The 21321-nt window shown below is 46.1% G+C and overlaps 2 protein-coding genes across 2 annotated transcripts; one reads left to right on the top strand and one right to left on the bottom strand.

Moving 5' to 3' along the window:
- Positions 1–749: 749 nt before the first annotated feature.
- LOC307219843 (mas-related G-protein coupled receptor member H-like) lies at positions 750–2249 on the bottom strand. Its single transcript, XM_079983330.1, has 2 exons — positions 1931–2249; positions 750–1803 (listed from the first exon to the last, which is right to left on the bottom strand). Exon 2 carries the CDS (start codon positions 1748–1750, stop codon positions 764–766), a length of 987 nt encoding a protein of 328 aa, XP_079839456.1. The 5' UTR covers positions 1751–1803; positions 1931–2249; the 3' UTR covers positions 750–763.
- Positions 2250–17134: 14885 nt separating this feature from the next.
- LOC307221037 (mas-related G-protein coupled receptor member H-like) lies at positions 17135–19119 on the top strand. The gene has a single exon (XM_079985177.1). It carries the CDS (start codon positions 17180–17182, stop codon positions 18158–18160), a length of 981 nt encoding a protein of 326 aa, XP_079841303.1. The 5' UTR covers positions 17135–17179; the 3' UTR covers positions 18161–19119.
- Positions 19120–21321: the final 2202 nt, after the last annotated feature.

Genomic DNA, 21321 nt, shown 5'->3' with positions numbered 1-21321 from the left:
GAGTCTGCAGAGTCTTTAAGAAATGTGGTTTCTTTACTCATATTTACACCTGAGCTTAGTTGGAGGGACTGCAGAACCTCCCTCCCCAAGAGTGTCTCTTGCTGCTTCTCTCATAGCTTCAGCCAGCTTGAGTCCAGAGCAGTCAGCTATGCTAGCCATTCTCTAGGTTGCAGCCTGCACTCATGGAGGTCTCACCATTGTTCTCTTTCCTCTTCCCAGAACATATCCAGGAATATATAGGAGGGAATCTGATACACAGGGATCTGGGGATACCTTGTTCCCCCACAAACCTGTAACAATATTATTTGTGGTGGAATCAGGTTGGATTGGAGATACAGGGGTTTTTGCCAGGGGACCAGATGGCTTTCACAGCAGCTCAAGCTTCACACGTAATGAATGACCAGGTGTGTTAAATTCACACTTTCACACCAAGGGTGTGCAGAGCTTCCAAAGGGATGGAGTTGAAAAGAATCCTGCTTATGCCTTTGAAGTCTTGGAGTCCTTGGTATTTGAACAAATCCCACTTCATGAATGATTAATTTTTCTTTATTAATTTGTATGCCACCTGATGTTCATGTTAGCTACTAAGCAAATAACAAGTATAAAAACTAAAGGAGCAAACATTAAAAGATAAACATCCATGATTATAAGTTGTAGAAAAGAAGAAGAAAAACACAAATCTACAGACTTTTTTATAAAGAATAAATCTATGTTTTTGGTCATCTCTAATGCCATCCCAACAGCTTAGCTTACAAGGAGAGACTTAAGGAGTCATCATCATTGAATCTGTTGCAGCTGGAAGACTCCGATCTTCTCTGCAATCATCTTTGTCACTAAAAACTCTTTCCAGCACCACCTTCAAGGGTTCTCTGGATCGATGTGTCGTTTTCCTTCCAATTAAGAAGTAAATGAATGGATTAACACTGCTGTTGATAACAGCAGATACTACTCCAAATAATGCCGTTATTATATTAATATCAGGAAGAAGATATTGAACAGTTATTATGACACTGAGTGGAACACCAAAAATGAGGAAGAAAAGAAGAGCAAGCAAGAGGGCTGTGTAGAACTTTCCTCGTTGGCATCGATGTAAACTGCAGCAGACCTTGATGAAAAGGATCACAGTACAGATGACCACAACAAGTGTGCAAAATACAGAGTTGATCATATGAATGACACAACTCATTATGTCAAAGCCTGCATATTGGGTTGAAATGACAAAGCGATAGATTCCAAAGACCAGAATGGACATTGCCCATATTAATGCACAAACAATTTCAGACAGGTGTTCTAGACGGTGGCATCGATACCAGATTGGGAAGACAACAGAGAGACATTTCTCGACACTGATGGCTGTCAGTAGATATAAGCTTATGGCATGTGTGGAAATAAATAGTTCAATACAAAGCCCAGAGGAAATTCCTCCTACATCCCAAAAGCTAGCTGAAATTGAAAATGCTAAAAATACAAGGACACAAGAATCAGCTACAGCCAAGTTCAAGATGTAGGTGGTGATGGGATTCTTCTTCACGATGAAGCAGAGAAACCAGATGACAATTGCATTCCCCACCAGGCCACATATGAATATTGCAAGGGTAATAATGAAAAGACAGGCAAAGAGAAACAGGTAATGTGTGAAGGAAGCAAGTTCAGATTCATCATCTTCCTCTGGGAATGCTGAAGGGCTGTAGTCTCCAGAAAACCCATCAATGGTTAAACCAAGTGATGCAGCTGTGCTCTGGTCAGCCATAATGAAATCTTTTCCTTTGGATTCTTCCTTCTTCCCTGCTCTCTGCACTATGTCTGCAAGTAGAAGGGATGAGGATCAGAAGGGATAATCACTAAAAGTAAGTGCCTACACAATTCCAATATGGAAAGCTTCTAACTCATTTGTTATAGGTAGCCCAGGAAAGAGATTAACACTACTCACCTGCTACAGCTTCAAGAAGAAGAATAGAAATATAAAATTGTTGAGTCTGAAGGGACCCTAAGGATCATTCACTCCAACCCCCTGCAATGCAGGAAAACATTTTGGGCAAAATAAAGAAGAGCTTCATATAAGAGGCACAAGACTCCCAATGCATATAAGAAAAAACTCTGGTTACACAGTCTTTTCTGCCCCTTCCTCTATGATGGTATCTCAGCCAACTGTTGTAATTGTTTATCAGGCTAAAATTATCAGGGTCGAGAGAGGAAGATAAATTGTACAAATGTTCTGAGATCGCATGACTTTAAACAAGCCTCCTCCAGTCTGATGTCATCCAGATTTTTTGGACTACAACTCCCACCATGTTGTGCTGGATGGGAGTGGGAGTGGGAGATGTAGTTCCAAACATCTGGAGGGCACCAGGTTGGGGAAAGTTGCCTTAAACAAAGGAATGGAGTTGATCCTTAGGAATGGAGTTGATCCTTAGATGCCAACTCAGATATAGGGATAGCCTCTAGCAGCAAAATGTTTCAGGACCAGTCCTAAAAAGGCCTTCAGGTATCATTGTAATGAATTACAAATTGTAATTAAATACCAGCAATTTCGTGAATACCTCGATGTAGAGAAGCCACTTGCCCCTTATGTGCAAGGGAGGAGTAAACAATGGAGAACATTGTACTATGACAATACTTGTGGTTATTTACCAATCCTCCACAGCACCGGCATTTTTATGTGCATGTTTGGAGCAGTGGTGGATTTTGGGGTCTAAAATTTCAGTGCCCCCCTGTGCAATTCTCAAAACTTTTCACTCCCTCTGCCTCTCATCTTCTGTTCCAAGTCATCCTTGCCCCAGTGTGGTGTAGTGGTTAAGAGTGGTAGACTCGTGGGGCTTCCGGGTTGGCGCCATCGCCGAATGGCGGACTCCCTCCGAGCTCCGGAGGGAGCCTGCTCGGCAGGGGCTGGGTTCTACCGCGCCGGCGACGCGGGGACCCTCAAAAACCATGGGCGCTGAAACCCATGGGCATGGTGACTCGGCGGGCACCGTTTGCGTCCCCCCTGACCCGCGAAGGAGCCTTTTTAAAGGCTGCGGAGCGGGTGACGGGGGGGTGGTGCTGTGAGTCCTCCGCTTCCCCTGCCGAGCGAAGCCGCATGCCATTCAACGGAGAGCGCTGACTTCTTCCATTGAAAATTTGGACTTTAAAAGAATAACCCGTGAGTAATTGGAACTTGGATTAAAAAAGGGGAAAAATTCTTTTTAAATTCGGAGCGAGCGGGGGAGGTGCAAAAAGGAAGTCAGCCTCCCCCCTGTTGTAGAGGAGCTAAAGCAAAGGATTTGACAACTAAGATCGAGTGCAACCTTTTTTTGATAAAATTATTAACTTTGCGATGGAAAATTATAAGACTGGGCTGGAGGAGAAAAGTGGAATGTGAATTAAAAGGCAACCCCCCCCCCCGGAAACCCCGGGAGCGATCCGTAAGAGCGCCGGGAGAGGAGAAATAGAGGTTTTGACAGCTGTCAAAGGAGCTGTCAAAGCGGAAGAACAAAAAGAGAACTTTGTTACGAGGACTTTGCTGGTCACATTTGTTACAAATTGGATATAAATTGTTTAAAACAAGGAATAATAAGTTACTTTGACTGTTGGATGTGATCGGGAAGGAAACTGAGCTACTATAATCCCTCTAGAGGAGCTGTGGGACACTACAAGTATTGTTGGCATCGAATTTGAATAGGACTTTTTATCTCCTGGGAAACTGCAGAAATGGAACACTATTTTGTCTACAGAGGTCTACACACTAAAGGAGACAATAGATTTATCTATTGAAGAATGGAAGGGACTTGACATAATGTTTTGTTCCTGAATAACAAAGCCTCTGCAGAGGAATTAGAAGCTTTTTGGAATTAGAACATTTGTGCAGGAGAGCAGGAAAAAAAAAAAAGAGGAGGAGAGAGAACAACAAGAACAACAAGAATAACAAGAACTGGACAAAGTTGGAAGATAGACTCCTTCCAAGATTGGACATGTGAAATCAAAGATGACCAAAAGACGGCAAAGACTAATAAAAAGACGGCAAAGCGGACTGGTGAAGGACTGTGGTTTAGATGTGGGAGCTCCAGGATGACAGTAGATATTGACGGACATTGGGAACGCAACCGGGAAAGGGGGGAGGGAAATTTGGAATCCAAAGGGTGTTAAATTACATTTTATTCTTTTTTCTATTTTTCTGTTTATTTTAATCTGTATTGCATATTAAAGAGGGGAACTCGTGGAAGGGAACAGTTCGATTTTAGGGGATGGGAAAATATTTTTTAAATTGGGTCAATGATAAATAATTTTAAAATTTGGGGTAAAAATTTGTTGAATCTATTTGAAAGAATTGGAATACAAGAGGGGGAGGGGAGGGGAAGTCCTGGAAGGATGCCAATGAAAATTAGGTTTTAAATTTGGATGTTTTTCTTTTTCTGTTATATTTGAAAATCTTTAATAAATATTATTTTAAAAAAATAATAAAAAAAAGAGTGGTAGACTCGTAATCTGGTGAACCGGGTTCACGTCTCCGCTCCTCCACATGCAGCTGCTGGGTGACCTTGGGCTAGTCACACTTCTCTGAAGTCTCTCAGCCTCACTCACCTCACAGAATGTTTGTTGTGGGGGAGGAAGGGAAAGGAGAATGTTAGCCGCTTTGAGACTCCTTCCGGTAGTGATAAAGTGGGATATCAAATCCAAACTACTACTCCTCCTCCTTCTCTTCCTCCTCTTCTTCTTCTTCTTCTTCCAGTGCCCTCTTGGCTTGGTGCCCAGTGCTGGCAAACTGGTTGTGCTTTCCTAAATCCACCTCTGTTTCCATTGGTGAAGACTGGAATTGCCGTCTGGTTTCTGTACATATGCCTTGTGCATCTGCACCAAGAAAAGTACTCCCTCGATCGCCTAACTTGCTGAACTTGCCTGTTGTTGACTTCAACTTCTTCCCTTTTGTGCTTCTGTCACTCCCTTTTTTGGTACCGAGCACTCTCAAAAATGACCAACAAGATCATTGTCACTAAAGAGGCCAGTAATTTACCTCCTTTGGTTTGCTTATACTGGACAGCCCAGTGTGGCTTGCTTTCCAATCTAGGATTGTTTTGCCCAGTCAGAATACATTCCTGCTTTGCCTTCATGGCTGCTTTGGCCCACTTCTGGCTTGTTGCCTGGAAGAGCAAAGCTATTTTGCCATCTTTTGTCATACGAATGTTTTCTCCACAATTATCAGGATAATCTGTACCAAGAATGTCCTTATCATCGCTCTTCTTGTCTCTACATTGATTAGGTTCACCAAGATGTGCTGCAGCTCACAAGATCAGCCAAGAATGTTTTATGGGACCGTTACTGCTCACTCTCACTTCCTTCATTTCCTTTGCTATTCCATTTAGAATATTGTACTTCATAGACTGTTTAGGTTATATACCCATTATTCTTCTTATGTTGCTTTGATTTCTCCTTACTGCTTTCAGAATCACCATTCATCCTTTGCTTTCCTTTGTCATTGAGGGAAACGGGAAACGTGGAATTGAAAGAATCTGCGATATGTGTTCCCGGCACATAATAATGCACTAAGAAGCTTCTGGAGAGCAATGATTTCTAAATGAGGATGAACAAAGTCAGCCTGTTTCTGTTCTGTGTCAGTTTCATAAGATAGTTCAGTCCTAAATCTGTTTCTGTCCCCTTAAAAAGAAGAGAAATAAGCATTTCACATTTAAATTGTCTGCACTTTTGTAATCAGTTTCCCTAAAATACACGTTGTGTACAGATTTCCTGCCTAAAATAAGCATTACCATATGTTTTTCTAAGCATTTCAACTAAAAATGCTTATAAATGCATGCTTTCTCATAGAATATATTTTTGTGTACATTATGTAATGTGTTTTGAACTATACCTGCACTGCAAAATTCAGAGAAGTGCGTGATTTTTCTCCTTTGTTGCTTTGATGGGAGTGTTTCCCCCCCTTGCTAGGGGCACCCCTTGCAAGGGTGAAAAGCATGGTGCTACCTGGCATCTATGGTATTGTGTGTGTGTGTGTGTGTGTGTCAGTCTCATGTGGTCAGAATGGACCAATGGGAGTAGGGCAGGCATAGCCCTATTTAGGCTAATGGCTTCATCAGTTAAATGCAGCAGCCTGCCCACCCTACTCATATGGTAGTATTGGATTAGCTGGCTGCCTATTAGGAACGTGAATAGGAATGCTTCTGGTGTTTCATGATTGGCTGTGGGCGTACCTTTTCCACCTTTCATTTGCTACTCATGCCATCTACCAGCCTATTCTGCTGTTGTATCATCCTTGTTCTGGGTTTTGTCTAACCTACTTTCTGGAATGACGCTTCTACTTCATCAGGGTCCAATGATTATTAGCATTGTGAACTTTCTGGGTTTCCCACCCTCCCTTTATGTTTGGCTCCATGCTGACCCCTTCATCAAGATCTGATGTAGCTCACACAGATGTCAGCTACCAAAGGTGCACACAGATTTCTTGACCGCTCTCCTCTTCTTCATTATATTTACCATTCAACAGCATCATTGACCCAAGGATATATTACTTGGTTGGGAGAGACAATCCAGGGAGCTCTTGAAGGATGTGCTTGGAAGGATGTTCAAGAATGAAACAGGTGCTAGTGAAAATGGTGTTGCAAAAATGGTGGTGGAGCCCAGGCAAATACAGTCACAAATTCTACCTAATGAACTGACTAAGGGAGAGGCAATGATTAGACAATGACATCTGATGGCTCTATCCATTTGTGGTAGGCATGTGATAAACTAATCAGTGAATACATGTGTAGCTACTCTATTCAAGATAATACTATAACAGTTGATGACAAGTATTTGATCTGGTCTTTTTGTGTTTTGATTCAGTGAGCACGCCTCTTTTCTCTCTTACGGTCAGAAAGCTGATCAGAGGATGGTGTTGAGGTTCCTTTAATTGCTGTAATTATTATTATTATTATTATTATTATTATTATTATTATTATTAATACCCTGCCCATCTGGTGCACATGCTTCCCTTATCTTTCACCTGCAGGTCTTGTGATTAGTGTCTGAAGGACACTGACCTGGCAACCAGCCAAGTAGGTCACTGTGACCAGGTAACTGGCCAAGGATGTGGTCATTGTTAGGTCTATTAAGAGGGGGCTGTACATTGCCTGCTTGCTTCACAAATTAATACTGAATTCTGTGCTGTATGTATGCTGTGAGTTGTACTTGCTTTGCATTTGAAGCCTGTACCTTCTACTAGGGATCTAGGGGAAGTCTGTATATAGTGAAATTGCCTTAATGCCTTGGAGGTGTCAGTAAAGGACTGAACTGACTGAAAAATTGGAGTCTGACTGAATGTCTTTCAGCACAAAACTGCACTGCCACAAACCTACATGCTTGGGGAGCTGCACATGTTTGGCACATGCCATATGCCAGGGGTCAGCAACCTTTTCCAGCCGTGGGCTGATCATGTGGTGGGCCGGACTATATTTTGAAAGAATAATAATGAACGAATTCCTATGCCCCACAAATAACCCAGAGATGCATTTTAAATAAAAGCACACATTGTACTCATGTAAAAACACCAGGCAGGCCCCACAAATAACCAAGAGATGCATTTTAAATAAAAGGACACATTCTACTCATGTAAAAACTAACTGATTCCTGGACCATCCACGGGCCAGATTTAGAAGGTGATTGGGCCGCATCTGGCCCCCGGGCCTTAGTTTGCCTACCCCTGCCATACGCCAAGAGATGAAAGGAATGTTTAGGGTGCTGATAGCTTGTACAGTGCCTCCTCTCATCCAACTGATACCTATTAATCTAATGTGAAGTCATTTTGCATATGTAAATTATATGCTTGGCCAGAGACAATCATGAGGTCCTTGCCAGAAATGAGATGAAGTTGGCATATTCTGGGACATTACTGTGATTTGAACTTCAATGTGTGTCTTTTCCCAATAAAAAGGTGAACACAGCAATTTCTCACATGAACAGACTCTCCAGGTTAGAGAACAAAACTCTCCAGTGGAGCATAGCTGTCAACGTTTCCCTTTTTTAAAGGGAAATTCCCTCATTCCGAATAGGATTCCGCGCAAGAAAAGGGAAAAGTCGACAGCTATGCAGTGGAGTTAACTGTAACCTGCAATTCTAAGCACACTCGTAAAGGAGTCTCCTCATGAAATGTGATTAGGATCACATTGCATGACAGAACTGTGACAAATATCCCCACTTCTGCTGGTTCCAGTGACATTAGAACAGGCCCTACAGCAGGGGTGTCAAACTCAAATTCATCGGGGGCCGCATCAGCAGTTTGGTCACCCTCAAAGGGCCGGTTGTATCTGTAGGACTATGTGTCCACTCTTTATTATCATAAATTATTGTCACTGCGTTCAATTATTACTGTTTTTTGTAATAATGTAGAGGGTCCAGAAGGATGTTATGGTCGATTGTATCAAAGGCCACTGAGAGATACAGCAGAACTAGGAAACAAAGTTGTTACAAATAATGAGCCCTAATGAGACGATTGTAGGGACACAGGTGGCGCTGTGGGTTAAAGCCTCAGCGCCTAGGACTTGCCGATTGAAAGGTTGGCGGTTCGAATCCCTGCGGCGGGGTGCGCTCCCGCTGCTCGGTCCCAGCGCCTGCCAACCTAGCAGTTCGAAAGCACCTCCGGGTGCAAGTAGATAAATAGGGACCGCTTACCAGCGGGAAGGTAAACGGCGTTTCCGTGTGCGGCTCTGGCTCGCCAGAGCAGCGATGTCACGCTGGCCACGTGACCCGGAAGTGTCTCCGGACAGCGCTGGCCCCTGGCCTCTTAAGTGAGATGGGCGCACAACCCCAGAGTCTGTCAAGACTGGCCCGTACGGGCAGGGGTACCTTTACCTTTACCTTTAATGAGACGATTGCTGCAATCCTATGTGCATTTACTTGAAACTCCTGTCGAAGAGAGTGAGGCTGGCTTCTGAGTAAACATACACGGCATGGGGCTGTAAATAAAATGTGTGTGTGTGTGTGTGTGTGGGTGGGAGAGAGAGAGAGAGAGAGAGAGAGAGAGAGAGAGAGAGAGAGAGCGCTCTGACAGGAAAGCATCAACATGCCTTGTGCACTCTCATTTTCCTTGGCTATGAAATATACTCAGAGTCGCAAAGTGATTTCATGCTCTTTATTCAGCTCATAGTGGTGAGGAGGAATGAATGAAAGTCCCCTCAAGGTATCTGCTTTATATACATTATTTACACAATGGGCTGCACATGATTGGCTAATTCCGGAATTCTACTGTAAGCCAATCAGGTTGTGGATTCACTTCTATCTGGAGCATGATTGGATAGTTCCTGCCAACCAATCATACTGCTGCATTGTTCTAGGACCAATCAGACTGCTGCATTCTGAATCCTATTGTTCTAGGACCAATCAGGCTGCTGCCTTTTGGATCCTATTGTTCTAGGGCCAATCAGACTGCTGCAGTTTGGATCCTATTCAACCCAGTACATAACACCCCTCCCCTCTAAGTTCCAGTCCTGCCCGGGAGGTCGCATTCATAGTCCTCGAGGTACGCCGGCGGCCTACGTGTGCGTTGCGGCCTGGGGTGTTCCCTGGTCCGGGGTTCAGGTTCTGGCTCGTGTTCCAAGGATGCTGGCTGTGATGGGGCTGTTTGGTCTGGCGCAACCGGCTCACTCAGTCGTGGTTCTGGTTCCGGTGTCCTTTCGGCCTCGTGGGTCCTCTCTGTATTTACTGATTCTGCCTCTCCTGCTGGCCCCTGCTGCTCTATGGGCCTCACTGCCCCTCTGTTCCCTTGGGACTCCTCTGCCCTTTCCTCCTCCTGGTTTTCTCCTGGGAATCGTCGCCGTATCTGGTCGCAGTGGCGGCGCCAGCATTGCCCCCCATCCGTTAGCACCTCATACGACACGGGGCCAGTGACCCTGGTGACTGTGGCGGGTACCCATGCTGGGCCTGCCCCAAAATTCTTTGCGTACACTGGGTCCTGAGCCTCGAAGGTCCGGGGGTTCTTGCCTTCCCCCACCACTGCCTCATCCTGAGCTCTATCGGGGTGAAGGCGGTCCAATCTGATTGCAAGGCGCCGACCCATTAGTAGTTCAGCGGGGCTCCGGCCAGTCGTTGAGCTGGGGGTGCTGTGCTGTGCTAGAAGGAATGTGGCAAGGCGGTACTCCCAATCCCCTTGTGTCATACGGCGAAGGGTGTCCTTGGTGGTCCGCACCATACGTTCTGCTTGGCCATTGGTGGCAGGGTGGAATGGCGCCGAACGGATGTGGCGGATGGCGTTCTGCGTTGTGAAGGTTTGGAATTCTCCTGACGTAAATGCAGTCCCGTTGTCTGAGACGAGAGTGTCAGGGAGCCCGTGGGTTGCAAACAGCCTGCGTAGTACCCGGATGGCTGCGGACGTAGAAGTGGACGGTACCAGTGCGACTTCCAGCCATTTGGTGTAGGAGTCCACCACTATGAAGAATGTTTTCCCCTGAAAGGGGCCAGCGAAGTCCACATGCAGGCGTGACCATGGTGCTCGGGCGGACTCCCAGGACTGGACTGGGGCCCTTGGGGGATCTGGGCGGGATTCTTGGCAGGCCTGGCAGTGTTTGACCCAGGCCTCTATCTCTCCGTCGATCCCTGGCCACCACACATAACTCCTGGCAAGGGCCTTCATTCTTACTACCCCTGGGTGTGTCTCGTGTAGGGCTGTGAGGACCCTTTTTCGGAGGGGCTGGGGAACAACGACCCTGCTTCCCCATAACAGGCACCCCTTGTGGGCCGACAGTTCATGTTTGCGGGTTGTGTAGCCGGCGAATTCTGGCCCGGGGCTGCTGCTGGGCCATCCCCTCCACACCCAGTCCAGGACCCGGGAGATGACCCTATCTTTCTTGGAATGGTGTGCAACTTCTTGTGCCTGAATGGGGCGGTCAGGAAGCAGCTCCAGGCTCATAACCTCTTGTGCAGGTGCTGGGTCGGGGCCTGTTTCCGGTAGTGGTAGCCTGCTGAGGGCGTCCGCATGGCCCATCGCCTTCCCTGGACGGTGAATCAGTGCATACTGGTAGCTGGCAAGGAAAATTGACCACCTGAGGACGCGAGGAGACAGCACTTGGGGGGTCTGCTTTTCAGGGGCAAACAAGCCAAGCAACGGCTTGTGGTCAGTCACCACGGTGAAGGGCCGCCCGTACAAGAAATCATGGAATTTTTTTACTCCCTTCACGATTGCCAGACCCTCCTTGTCGATTTGCGAGTAGTTCCGCTCGGTTGCGTTGAGTGTCTGGGAAAAGTATGCCACTGGTACCTCTCTTCCATCCGGGAGTTGGTGTCCCAGGACAGCGCCAATTCCATAAGGCGAGGCGTCGCATGCTAGCACCACCGGCAGCCTCTCGTCGAAGTGTGCCAAGACCGAGTTTGAGACAAGCAAGTCCTTGACTGCCTGGAATGCGGCCTCCTGGCGCTGGCCCCACACCCAAGGGGCCCGCTTGTCCAGGAGTCTGTGTAGGGGCTCCGCTACCGCCGCCTTGTGGGGAAGGAAGGAATGGTAAAAGTTCAATAGTCCCAAGAAGGCCTGAAGTTCAGTCTTGTTCTTGGGCGCTGGGGCATCACAAATGGCCCGTACCTTGTCCCCAGTCGGGTGGACCCCTTCTGCGTCCACCATAAATCCCAGAAAGTCCACCTGAGGCACTCCTAGTAGACATTTTTCCCGCTTCACCTTGAGACCCGCCGTCTGGAAACGGTGCAGAACGGTGCGGAGGCGGTCCTCAAACTCCTCTGGTGTGGGCCCGGCAATCAACACATCATCGAAGAAGGGGGTGACGCCAGGAATCCCTTTAAGTAGAGAGTCCATTAGATTCTGGAATATGCCTGGTGCCACGCTGATACCGAATTGCAGCCGCTTTACCCTGAATGCTCCTCTGTGCGTCACAATCGTCTGTGCCTCTGCTGTGGCCTCATCTACTGGCAGCTGTTGATATGCTTGGGCCAAGTCCAGCTTGCCAAAAATTTTCGACCCAGCCAGGGTGGCAAGAACATGGCTGACCACTGGCACTGGGTATGCATGGGCCGTAAGGGCCTTGTTTATGGTACATTTGTAGTCTGCGCAGATGCGGACCGAACCATTAGGCTTGACGGGTGTGACAATTGGGGTTTCCCAGGGGGCATTAGGCACCGGCTCCAGCACTCTTTGCTCCACAAGCCGGTCCAATTCCTCGTCTATACGGGGTTTCAGGGCGAACGGGACCCGGCGGGCCTTGAGCCTGACCGGTCGTACTGCGGGGTCAAGCTGTAGAGCAATTGGGGGGCCCGTATACTGTCCCAATTTCCCATCAAAAACCCCCGGAAATTCCTTGCATATGGCGTCCACGTCCACTTGTAAGCTAGTGTGGTTCACCCCGGTGACGGCTAGCCCCAGTGGTCCAAACCATGCCAATCCCAGTAAGCTAATGTAGGGGCCCTTGACCACCAGCAATTCCAGTTGCCGCGTCCGCCCTCGGTATTGCACCCTGAAGGTCCCCACCCCCATTGTGGGGACCTTACGTTTCTGGAAGTCCCGGAGGGTGAATGGGGCCGGCCTGAGTTTGGGACCCCCAGTAGGACACAGTTTCCTTAAGGTCCTTGCCGAGATTATGGATAGAGTTGAACCCGTGTCAAGCTCCATGCGGCATGGGGCCCCCTCTATCTGTACGTCAACATAAATTTTCTCTACGTTGGGGTGGGGCAACTGGTATACCTGGAAGTCCGTGAGCTCAGTCGAGTTGCCTTGGTGCGTTGGGCCCCGGGACCTGGGGCTCTTGGATTGGTCATCTGATGCCTGGCGTCGGGTGGGCCGAGCCCGACACACCCGGGCGATGTGTCCCGATTTTCTGCACTGCCTGCACTCTGCGTTGCGGAAACGGCAGGTCCTCCTCTCGTGACTTTCTCCGCAGCTTGCGCAGTTCCCTCCTTCTCGTCGAGGCAGCTGTGGTATGTGGGCTGCTTGAGTGCGCTGCTGTACTCGGTGCACCTCCTCCCTGTTGGATCCTGAGTCGTCGGTGAGGTCTTCATGGTGGACCCTCGGTTGGGATGGCTGGCTCGGCCGTGCCTCTTGCGTCGACCTCTCGGCAGCTTCCGTTGCCAGGGCCTCCTCCAGAGCGACCTGGAACGTTAGGTCCTTCTTAGCGTAGAGGCGTCGTTGCAGCTTCTCATCCCTCAGGCCACCGACGAGGCGGTCACGAAGCATGTTCTCCAGCTCTGAGAAGTTGCAGAACCGGGCGGCTTGGCGAAGAGAGGTCACAAACCCAGTTATGGTTTCCCCAGGGGCTTGCCGCTTTGCGTAGAAGGCATTTCGACGAGCCACCACTGAGGGCTGCGGCGAAAAGTGCCCCTTCAGCTGTTCCATTATTGTTTTGTATGGAACAGTAGCTACGTCTTCAGGCGCAAGGAGAGCCCGGGCGATTTCAAACGTCTCCTCTCCGCAGACGCTGAAGAATATTGCCCTCTTCTTGGTGTCTTCTTCATCGGTGACCCCTTTGGCTTCTAGGAGGAAGGTGAAACGGGAGGCGTACGCTTCCCAGTCTCCGGATGCTGGGTTGAACGGCGAAAAGCTGCTGTTGGTTGCCATTCTGAGTTCCTTGTGTCCCGGAGCTGAAGCCTGGATACACGGTGCGAGGCAGCGATGCGGCAGGTGGCGGTGCTGCGGTGCTGTGTGTGGCAGTCAGCTCAGCGGGATCCCACCTTCGTCGCCAGTGAAATATACTCAGAGTCGCAAAGTGATTTCATGCTCTTTATTCAGCTCATAGTGGTGAGGAGGAATGAATGAAAGTCCCCTCAAGGTATCTGCTTTATATACATTATTTACACAATGGGCTGCACATGATTGGCTAATTCCGGAATTCTACTGTAAGCCAATCAGGTTGTGGATTCACTTCTATCTGGAGCATGATTGGATAGTTCCTGCCAACCAATCATACTGCTGCATTGTTCTAGGACCAATCAGACTGCTGCATTCTGAATCCTATTGTTCTAGGACCAATCAGGCTGCTGCCTTTTGGATCCTATTGTTCTAGGGCCAATCAGACTGCTGCAGTTTGGATCCTATTCAACCCAGTACATAACAGGCTAATTCCCCTGCCTCCCCCATCTCGGGGTGCCATTGCATAGCGCAAAAGGCAAAAGAGCGCGCTGCCTGCAACTGGATCTCCGGCTTCTTCCTTTCCTTCCCCGAGGCGGGAGGGAGAGATCAAGACAGAGCTGCTGGCAGGGCGGAGAGCGAGCCGCCCAATTGTGTGACCGAGTGATGGAAGGGCTGCAAGGAGCCGCGTCCGATCTTCTCCCAGGAATGTGCCAGCGGGACAGACATGTGCTGGAAGGCGGGGAGAACCACCCAGCGCCGCTGCGCGGGCGCGGAGTCCAACTTGTGGAGCTGAGATAGAGAGCCGGGCGCCAGATCACCTTGCTCGCTTGGCTTGCCGCAAAATTGCAAGAGGAGAAGGAGGAGGAAGGCGGTGGTGGGGGGCGGGGAGCGGAGGGGGTGCCAGGGAACACAGCCCCCTCCCATCATGGCCATCATCATTGCCGCCCCCACTTTACATTTATTTTAAGGGTGTTTGGAGTGTGCGCACGCGCCTCTCTCTCTCTCTCCGACTCACCCCCCCCCCCAGCCACCCCATATTCCCAAAGAACAACTTGATCATGTCGGTCCTGGAAAGGCTGGCTGTGCAAAGATGGAGAGTGAAATGAAGAGGAAGGGAAGCCCCAGGCTGGTGAAATCCAGCGCGGAGGAGAAGAGGATGCCTCCCGCAGGGCAAGTTAGCACGCCGGGATCCAGCATCCCCGGAGAAGATCCAAGGCTGGAATAAAAAAGTTTCTCCGAGGAGAAAGACTCCCCCTCCGCGGTGCGGAGAGACCTGACCTTCCGCTTGCTCTTTTTGAGCAGTGAGCGGGAGAGAGAAGCCAGCTGCCCGCCTCGCTTTGGCCCCGACGACGAAGGCACAAGTTGAGAGACGCGGGGACATTTGAAGCAGCAGCCACATCCTTAAGAGCGACGGGGGGAGGCGAGTAGGGAGCCGCACCATGTAAACTTTATTGTGTAAAAAAAAAAAAAGCAAAAAGCAAGAATAAAAGGTGAAGGCTGGCGGCCGGTGGTGGCTACACGGGCCACATGAGGAGGTCTGGCGGGCCGGATTTGGCCCGCGGGCCTTGTGTTTGACACCCGTGCCCTACAGTATACTTGATTTTCCCTACTCCAATTGAACTTGTTGAAATGGGAATAAAAGGTATTTTTGTAACATCCTTTGGAGACAGGCCAGGCCTGCATAGCAGACTTGTACATCACTACGCCCCATTCACAATCTTGAAACACAATGCTTATGTAAAGAAAACATTGTATTGGCTTGACTTAATCAATCCAGCTTTATGGATTAATTTAAAAGGTGCTATATACATTGAATACTGTTTTTTGACATAGATACTTTTAGTATGCACAGATACAAATTACTGAATCATTTAGGTTTTGATAATACTTTTCTTTTGAAGAAAAAGCTGGCACAGAGTCCCAATCCATAGCATACTTCTTATATGACTAGGTCCCCGTTCTGCCGCATTCTGGATTAGTTGTAGTTTCCAGGTCTCCAAAGGCATTGTTTCTTGAGTAGTTTGACCATCAAATTAAATACCATGGCAGATGAAGTTAGATAAAGGTAAAGGTAAAGGGACCCCTGACCATTAGGTCCAGTCGTGACCGACTCTGGGGTTGCGGTGCTCATCTCGCTTTATTGGCCGAGGGAGCCGGCATACAGCTTCCGGGTCATGTGGCCAGCATGACTAAGCCGCTTCTGGTGAACCAGGGCAGTGCATGTAAATGCCGTTTACCTTCCTGCCAGAGAGGTACCTATTTATCTACTTGCACTTCGTGCTTTTGAACTGCTAGGTGGGCAGGAGCAGGGACCGAGCAACGGGAGCTCACCCCGCCACAGGGATTCGAACTGCCGACCTTCCAATCGGCAAGTCCTGGGCTCTGTGGTTTAACCCACAGCACCACCCGTGTCCCATCAAATCAAATACCATGGAAGATGAAGTTAGATAATTTTTGTTAAAAGAACACCCCCCCAACCCATAATTAAGATCCTTACTTTATAATCTTTTCTACTACTTTGTTTCTACTACTTTGTGAGCACCATGTTTTGTAATACAACTCCCAACAGTCCCATCCAGCACAGCCTGATGGGAATTGTAGCCCAAAACATCTGGAGGGCACCAGATTGGGGAAGGCTTGCTTCAAATCGTACTAACTCAAAACGTGTCCACAAGTTCTCTTCTGTCCTACATGCTTCCCTTGGGTTGCAGTCTGATAAACAGTCTCAACAGTTGGCCTAGATAACATCTTTGAGGCGGGGTAAGCTAAGATTGTGTAACCAGAAGTCAAATTCATATGCATTTGGAAAGTTGTGCCTCTTCTTTGCTTCACCCAAACCCTTTTAATTCTCCTTGAAGCTTCAGCAGGTGAGTATTGCCAAAAACTTAATCTCTTTCCTGTGCTACTTTTTTTTTTTTTAAAAAAAGTTATAAGCTTTGCATATTGCCACTTACTTGCAAATTAAGTCCTGTTTAGTTCAATGAGACTTCCATGAGTAGATTAGGATATTACAGTTTAGTGTCCTAAGTGCACTTACTATGCAAAGTAAGTTCCCACCAAGTTAAGTAGAACTTGTTAATTGAAACTTACTTCTGAGTAGACATGCTTAGGAAGCCATCTATAGATATTATTCAGAAGGCATTTGGGAGTGTTATTTTTAATATTTTTAAAAACAAATGTTTACCTTTTTATGTGACTGCTCAAGGCAGTGTATGCAATGAACTTGAAACAGTTGGAAATGTTAAAAGCATCATGGAAAACCACCCAAATGTGATTTTCATCTTCACAAGAATTTGAGCTTCTTATTTTCCTCAGATTCAAAAGCCACAATGTACAATTCAGGGCTTTGAACATATTTTGTTCTAAATATGTTATGTTCATGTGCAATGTTATTTTGTTATTCCTCCCAAATAGTTATTAATTATGGTTTGAGTGAGCAGACATAAATGGGGTAATGAGTGACTGCCTTGGGATAAGCCCTGGAGAGTATGCTTGGAGAAACTTCAGTTAAGGAAAAAGATATATTGCTATGCATTAGGCATGTGTTTTAACTGGTCTTTAGTGATGATTTCTTCTGATCTTCATCCTTTCTGCTTGCAGCAATTGTGTAGGTAAAGGAAAAATAAGGTAGAATCCAAAGGAAGAGATTTCATCATGACAGAGCTGAGCACAGCAGTATCACTTATTTTAACACACACCACTGATGGGATTTCTGGAGAATTCAGCCCTTCAACATTTCCAGAAGATGATTTTGAATCTGAGCTTTCTTCCTTCATAGACTGCCTACTGCTCTTTGGTATTCTCATCATCCTTATAATATTTATATGTGGTCTGGTGGGGAATGCAATCGTCATCTATTATCTCTGCTTTATTCTTAAGAAGAACCCCATCACCACCTACATCTTGAACTTGGCTGTTGCTGATGCTTGTGTCCTTGTTTCTGCAGTAGTTTTCTCTTTCTCTTTGACTAAAAGTGATCCTAATTCCCTAGTCTCCATATCGCAAGATCTGATTTTTTACACCTATACCACGAGCGGATATCTCCTGACAGCCATCAGTGTCGAGAAGTGTCTCTTGGTTGTCTTCCCAATCTGGTACAGATGCCACCGTCCAGAACACCTGTCTGCAATTGTTTGTGCATTAATATGGGCAATGTCCAGTCTATTCTTCGGAACTGATTTCTTTCAAATACAATCTACCATAACTTTTCAAGTCATTTCCACGATCAACTCTGTATTTTGCCCAATTGTTGTAGTCATCTGTACTGTGGTCCTTTTCACCAAGGTCTGCTGCAGTTTACATCGACGCCCACGAGGAAAGTTCTACACAGCTCTCTTGCTTGCTCTTCTTTTCTTCCTTATTTTCGGTGTACCATTCAGTGCGCTGATGACCCTTCTAAGTTTTCAACTGATTGACATTCAAAGCATGTTATGGGAACCACTAATATGTATGACATGTGCTATTATCAACAGCAGTGTTAATCCATTCCTTTACTTCCTAATTGGAAGGGGAAAGAAACATCGACCCAGAGAACCCTTGAAGGTAGTGCTGGAAAGAGTATTTAGTGACAAAGATGATTGCACGGAGAATCAGAATCCTCCAGCCATGACAGATTCAATGAAGATGACTTCTTAAATCCCCCCTTGTAAGCTACGCTGTGGGGATGACATAAGCAATAACCAAATGCAATATTCGCTTCTGGAGAAGCTTCCACAGATCCAGTTTTTCTGCAGAACTCAATGCATATTTTAATTATGGATGTTGATTTTCAAAAATGTTTGCCTCATTGGATTTTACACTTACAATCTGCTTAGAAGCTAATACGGGCATTATGGGCCATATAAATCTATTTTTACTTTATTCCATTTAGTTGGATAATGCATTCTATGGGCTTCCTATTTTGCTTTTTAAATGCAAAACTAATCTGGGCATTGGGTGGCATATAAATTAATAAATGACAACAATTCCTGGCTGTTCTCTCACTGTGAGAAGTGAAGCTACAGAGAACTAGGCAGAGGGCCTTCTTGGTAGTAGTGTAAACTGTTTAATTATTATTTGCTGATATTTAATTTTGAAGTTTACTATTATATTCAAATGGATTATTGAATATTGCTATATTTGGCGTAGGTTGTTTATTTTAAAGTTATGTTTTTATTATGACTTTCTATATTGGATCAGATTATTATTAGGTGTGTGATAGATTTGCTGTCTATTTTTTTGTTTCTTCAGCTTGTAAACCATCCCGTGTATAGCAATATAGAAAAGTGGTATACAAATTAAAAGTGAAATGAAAACTCATACCAGCTCCCTAGGCCTGGCATCTTCTCCACTCATCATCCTCTGCCCAGCATACCTGAAGGAACATCTCCACGTCCATTGTTCAGCCCGTACACTGAGGTCCAGCTCCGAGGGCCTTCTGCCGGTTCCCTCCCTGCAAGAAGTGAGGTTACAGGGAACTAGGCAGAGGGCCTTCTCGGAAGTGGCGCCCGCCCTGTGGAACACCCTCCCATCAGATGTCAAGGAAATAAACAACTATCTGACTTTTAGAAGACATCTGAAGGCAACCCTGTTTAGGGAAGTTTTTCATGTTTGATGTTTTATTGGGTTTTTAATATTCTGTTGGGAGCCGCCCAGAGTGGCTGGGGAAACCCAGCAAGATGAGTGGGGTAGAAATAAATTATTATTATTATTATTATTATTATTATTATTATTATTATTATTCTCCTTGTCACTCATGTGCCATTTGCTTTCTCAGTATCCTTCCTATGGTTTCTAATCTGATCAGGGTTTATGCAGTTTGCCTGGATACTTCTATGGAGGAGAAGCAGAAGTAGTGCTGCATATTGACTAATAAAGCAAACCTATGAACAAGATGGCCTGAAGGAAATCAGTGTAATTTAAGCTTGTGTCAAATTTCAATAGATCCAAACCCTGTTCAGCAGCAGTTGGTGAAAATCCCCCAAAATGGGGTGGGGGGGTGGGGTGGAATTGTGCTATAACTAAAAGAAATAATTGATAGGTTGTGGTTGTTTTTTAAGTAGCGGCCAAGCAGCTATCAATAACACAAATCCTGTGTTCTAAACTGCATCTTCCAATCTAATTAGTTCAAAGCTTACTTAATTCCAAAGTAGACAGCAGTTCAACCTAAGGATCAAGGAGGGATCTGCTGAACAGGATCCTGTGGGCTCAGTGAGAGAGTTTGGAAAAGTGTACGGAATGCATAAGGTTCAGAAGGGTCCCAATGAAAAATGAATTCAGGTTAAAAAAAAGAAAGAAAAGATGAATGTGTCTAAAATTGTAGTGAAGTTGGAGCCTTACACAGGAATAAACAGAATATAAAAATAAAATGGATTTTGGGAAATATCAAAACATCTGAGGGAAAACCCAAAACCCACCAACCCAAAACCCAAGTATCTAGGCCCAAAAGAGTGTCTTAGAACAAACTGACCAGGATGATTTTTAAAAAAGTGAAAGAGGGAGATGCTTAAAGCAGGAAAAGTGATATTTGTGTGTCCAAGAAAGACATTCAGGATTTAATAATAATAATAACAACAACAACAACAACAACAACAACAATAATAATAATACTAATACTAATAATAATAATAATAATAATAATAATAATAATAATAATTTATTTACACCCCACCCATCTTGCTGGGTTTCCCCAGCCACTCTGGGTGGCTCCCAACAGAATATTAAAAATACAATAAAACATCAAACATCTTTCATAAGCTACAGTGTCTTTCACCAATGTTTGCTTCCTTTCCACTCCATTTTTTGGTCTAACATGCATTGAGACACCTCGGATCTCCAAATAATTTTTTTTTGCCATCTGATTCTTTAGTAGAAGACATGAACTTTAGTGGCATCTTTGTGTGAGGCTGTACCACTCAACTTAACACTGCACAAAAGCTGTTTGAAGCAGACTTCATGCAGAGGCATCATAGAGTAGAGCCTCATCCATAAACTTCCTTAGGACCTGCTGTGTGTTGAAGAGGTCTGCCATTGGGGAATTTCTGCTTGCATTTTGATGGCCTTCTGTATTCTTCATACTGAGTGATTTAATTCAGATTGAGGTTCTTGGGACACATTCCAAGCTTCTGGTCCACTGGCCTTTGCCCAAGGAGTGACCCTGTAGTCCCCCCATTGGCAAAGAACTTCTTGTTCTGCCTGGCAATATAATAGTAGGTAGAAAGACATTCCAGAGGGCTTCCCAGGCTCCTGGAGACAGAAATGAGCTGATATACAAAGGGACCTGGTGGATTCTGAACTGACACTATAGTCAACACTAGTTGGGATTGAGCCTGATCACTATATAGCTGCAAGTGGTTTAGCCTAGAGCAAGCTTGTACCTGCCCCATGGCTGCCACCTCAGGCAGCATGAGCAAGGGGCTGTAGTTATGGTGGTGGCTATGTCATGCCATGATGCCAGAACTCCGGTCAACATTATAATGGGGGAGGCATTGAGAAAAGATTTAGCACAACCCTTTAGATTTTATAGGGGTGGAGAAGTTCGTGCTCAAGCATAAATCTGTTTCCTTTGGAAAGGGTTCCTCTTTCCAAGGGAAATAATTCAGCTCAGAACTCCTAGTCTAAATCTCATTCTTTGGACAATACATAGAGGTAAAGGTAAAGGACCCCTGGATGGTTAAGTCCAGTCAAAGGTGACTATGGGGTGCAGCGCTCATCTTGCTTTGTAGGATGAGGGAACCACTGTTTGTCCACAGACAGCTTTCTGGGACATGTGCCCAGCATGACTAAACCTCTTCTGCTGCAACAGAACACTGTGACAA

This window comes from Podarcis cretensis, assembly GCF_951804945.1.
Source record: "Podarcis cretensis genome assembly, chromosome: 7".
NCBI lineage: Eukaryota > Metazoa > Chordata > Lepidosauria > Squamata > Lacertidae > Podarcis > Podarcis cretensis.
The sequence above is the reverse complement of the archived record's forward strand: the minus strand, read 5'-3'. Positions and strand labels throughout refer to the sequence as shown.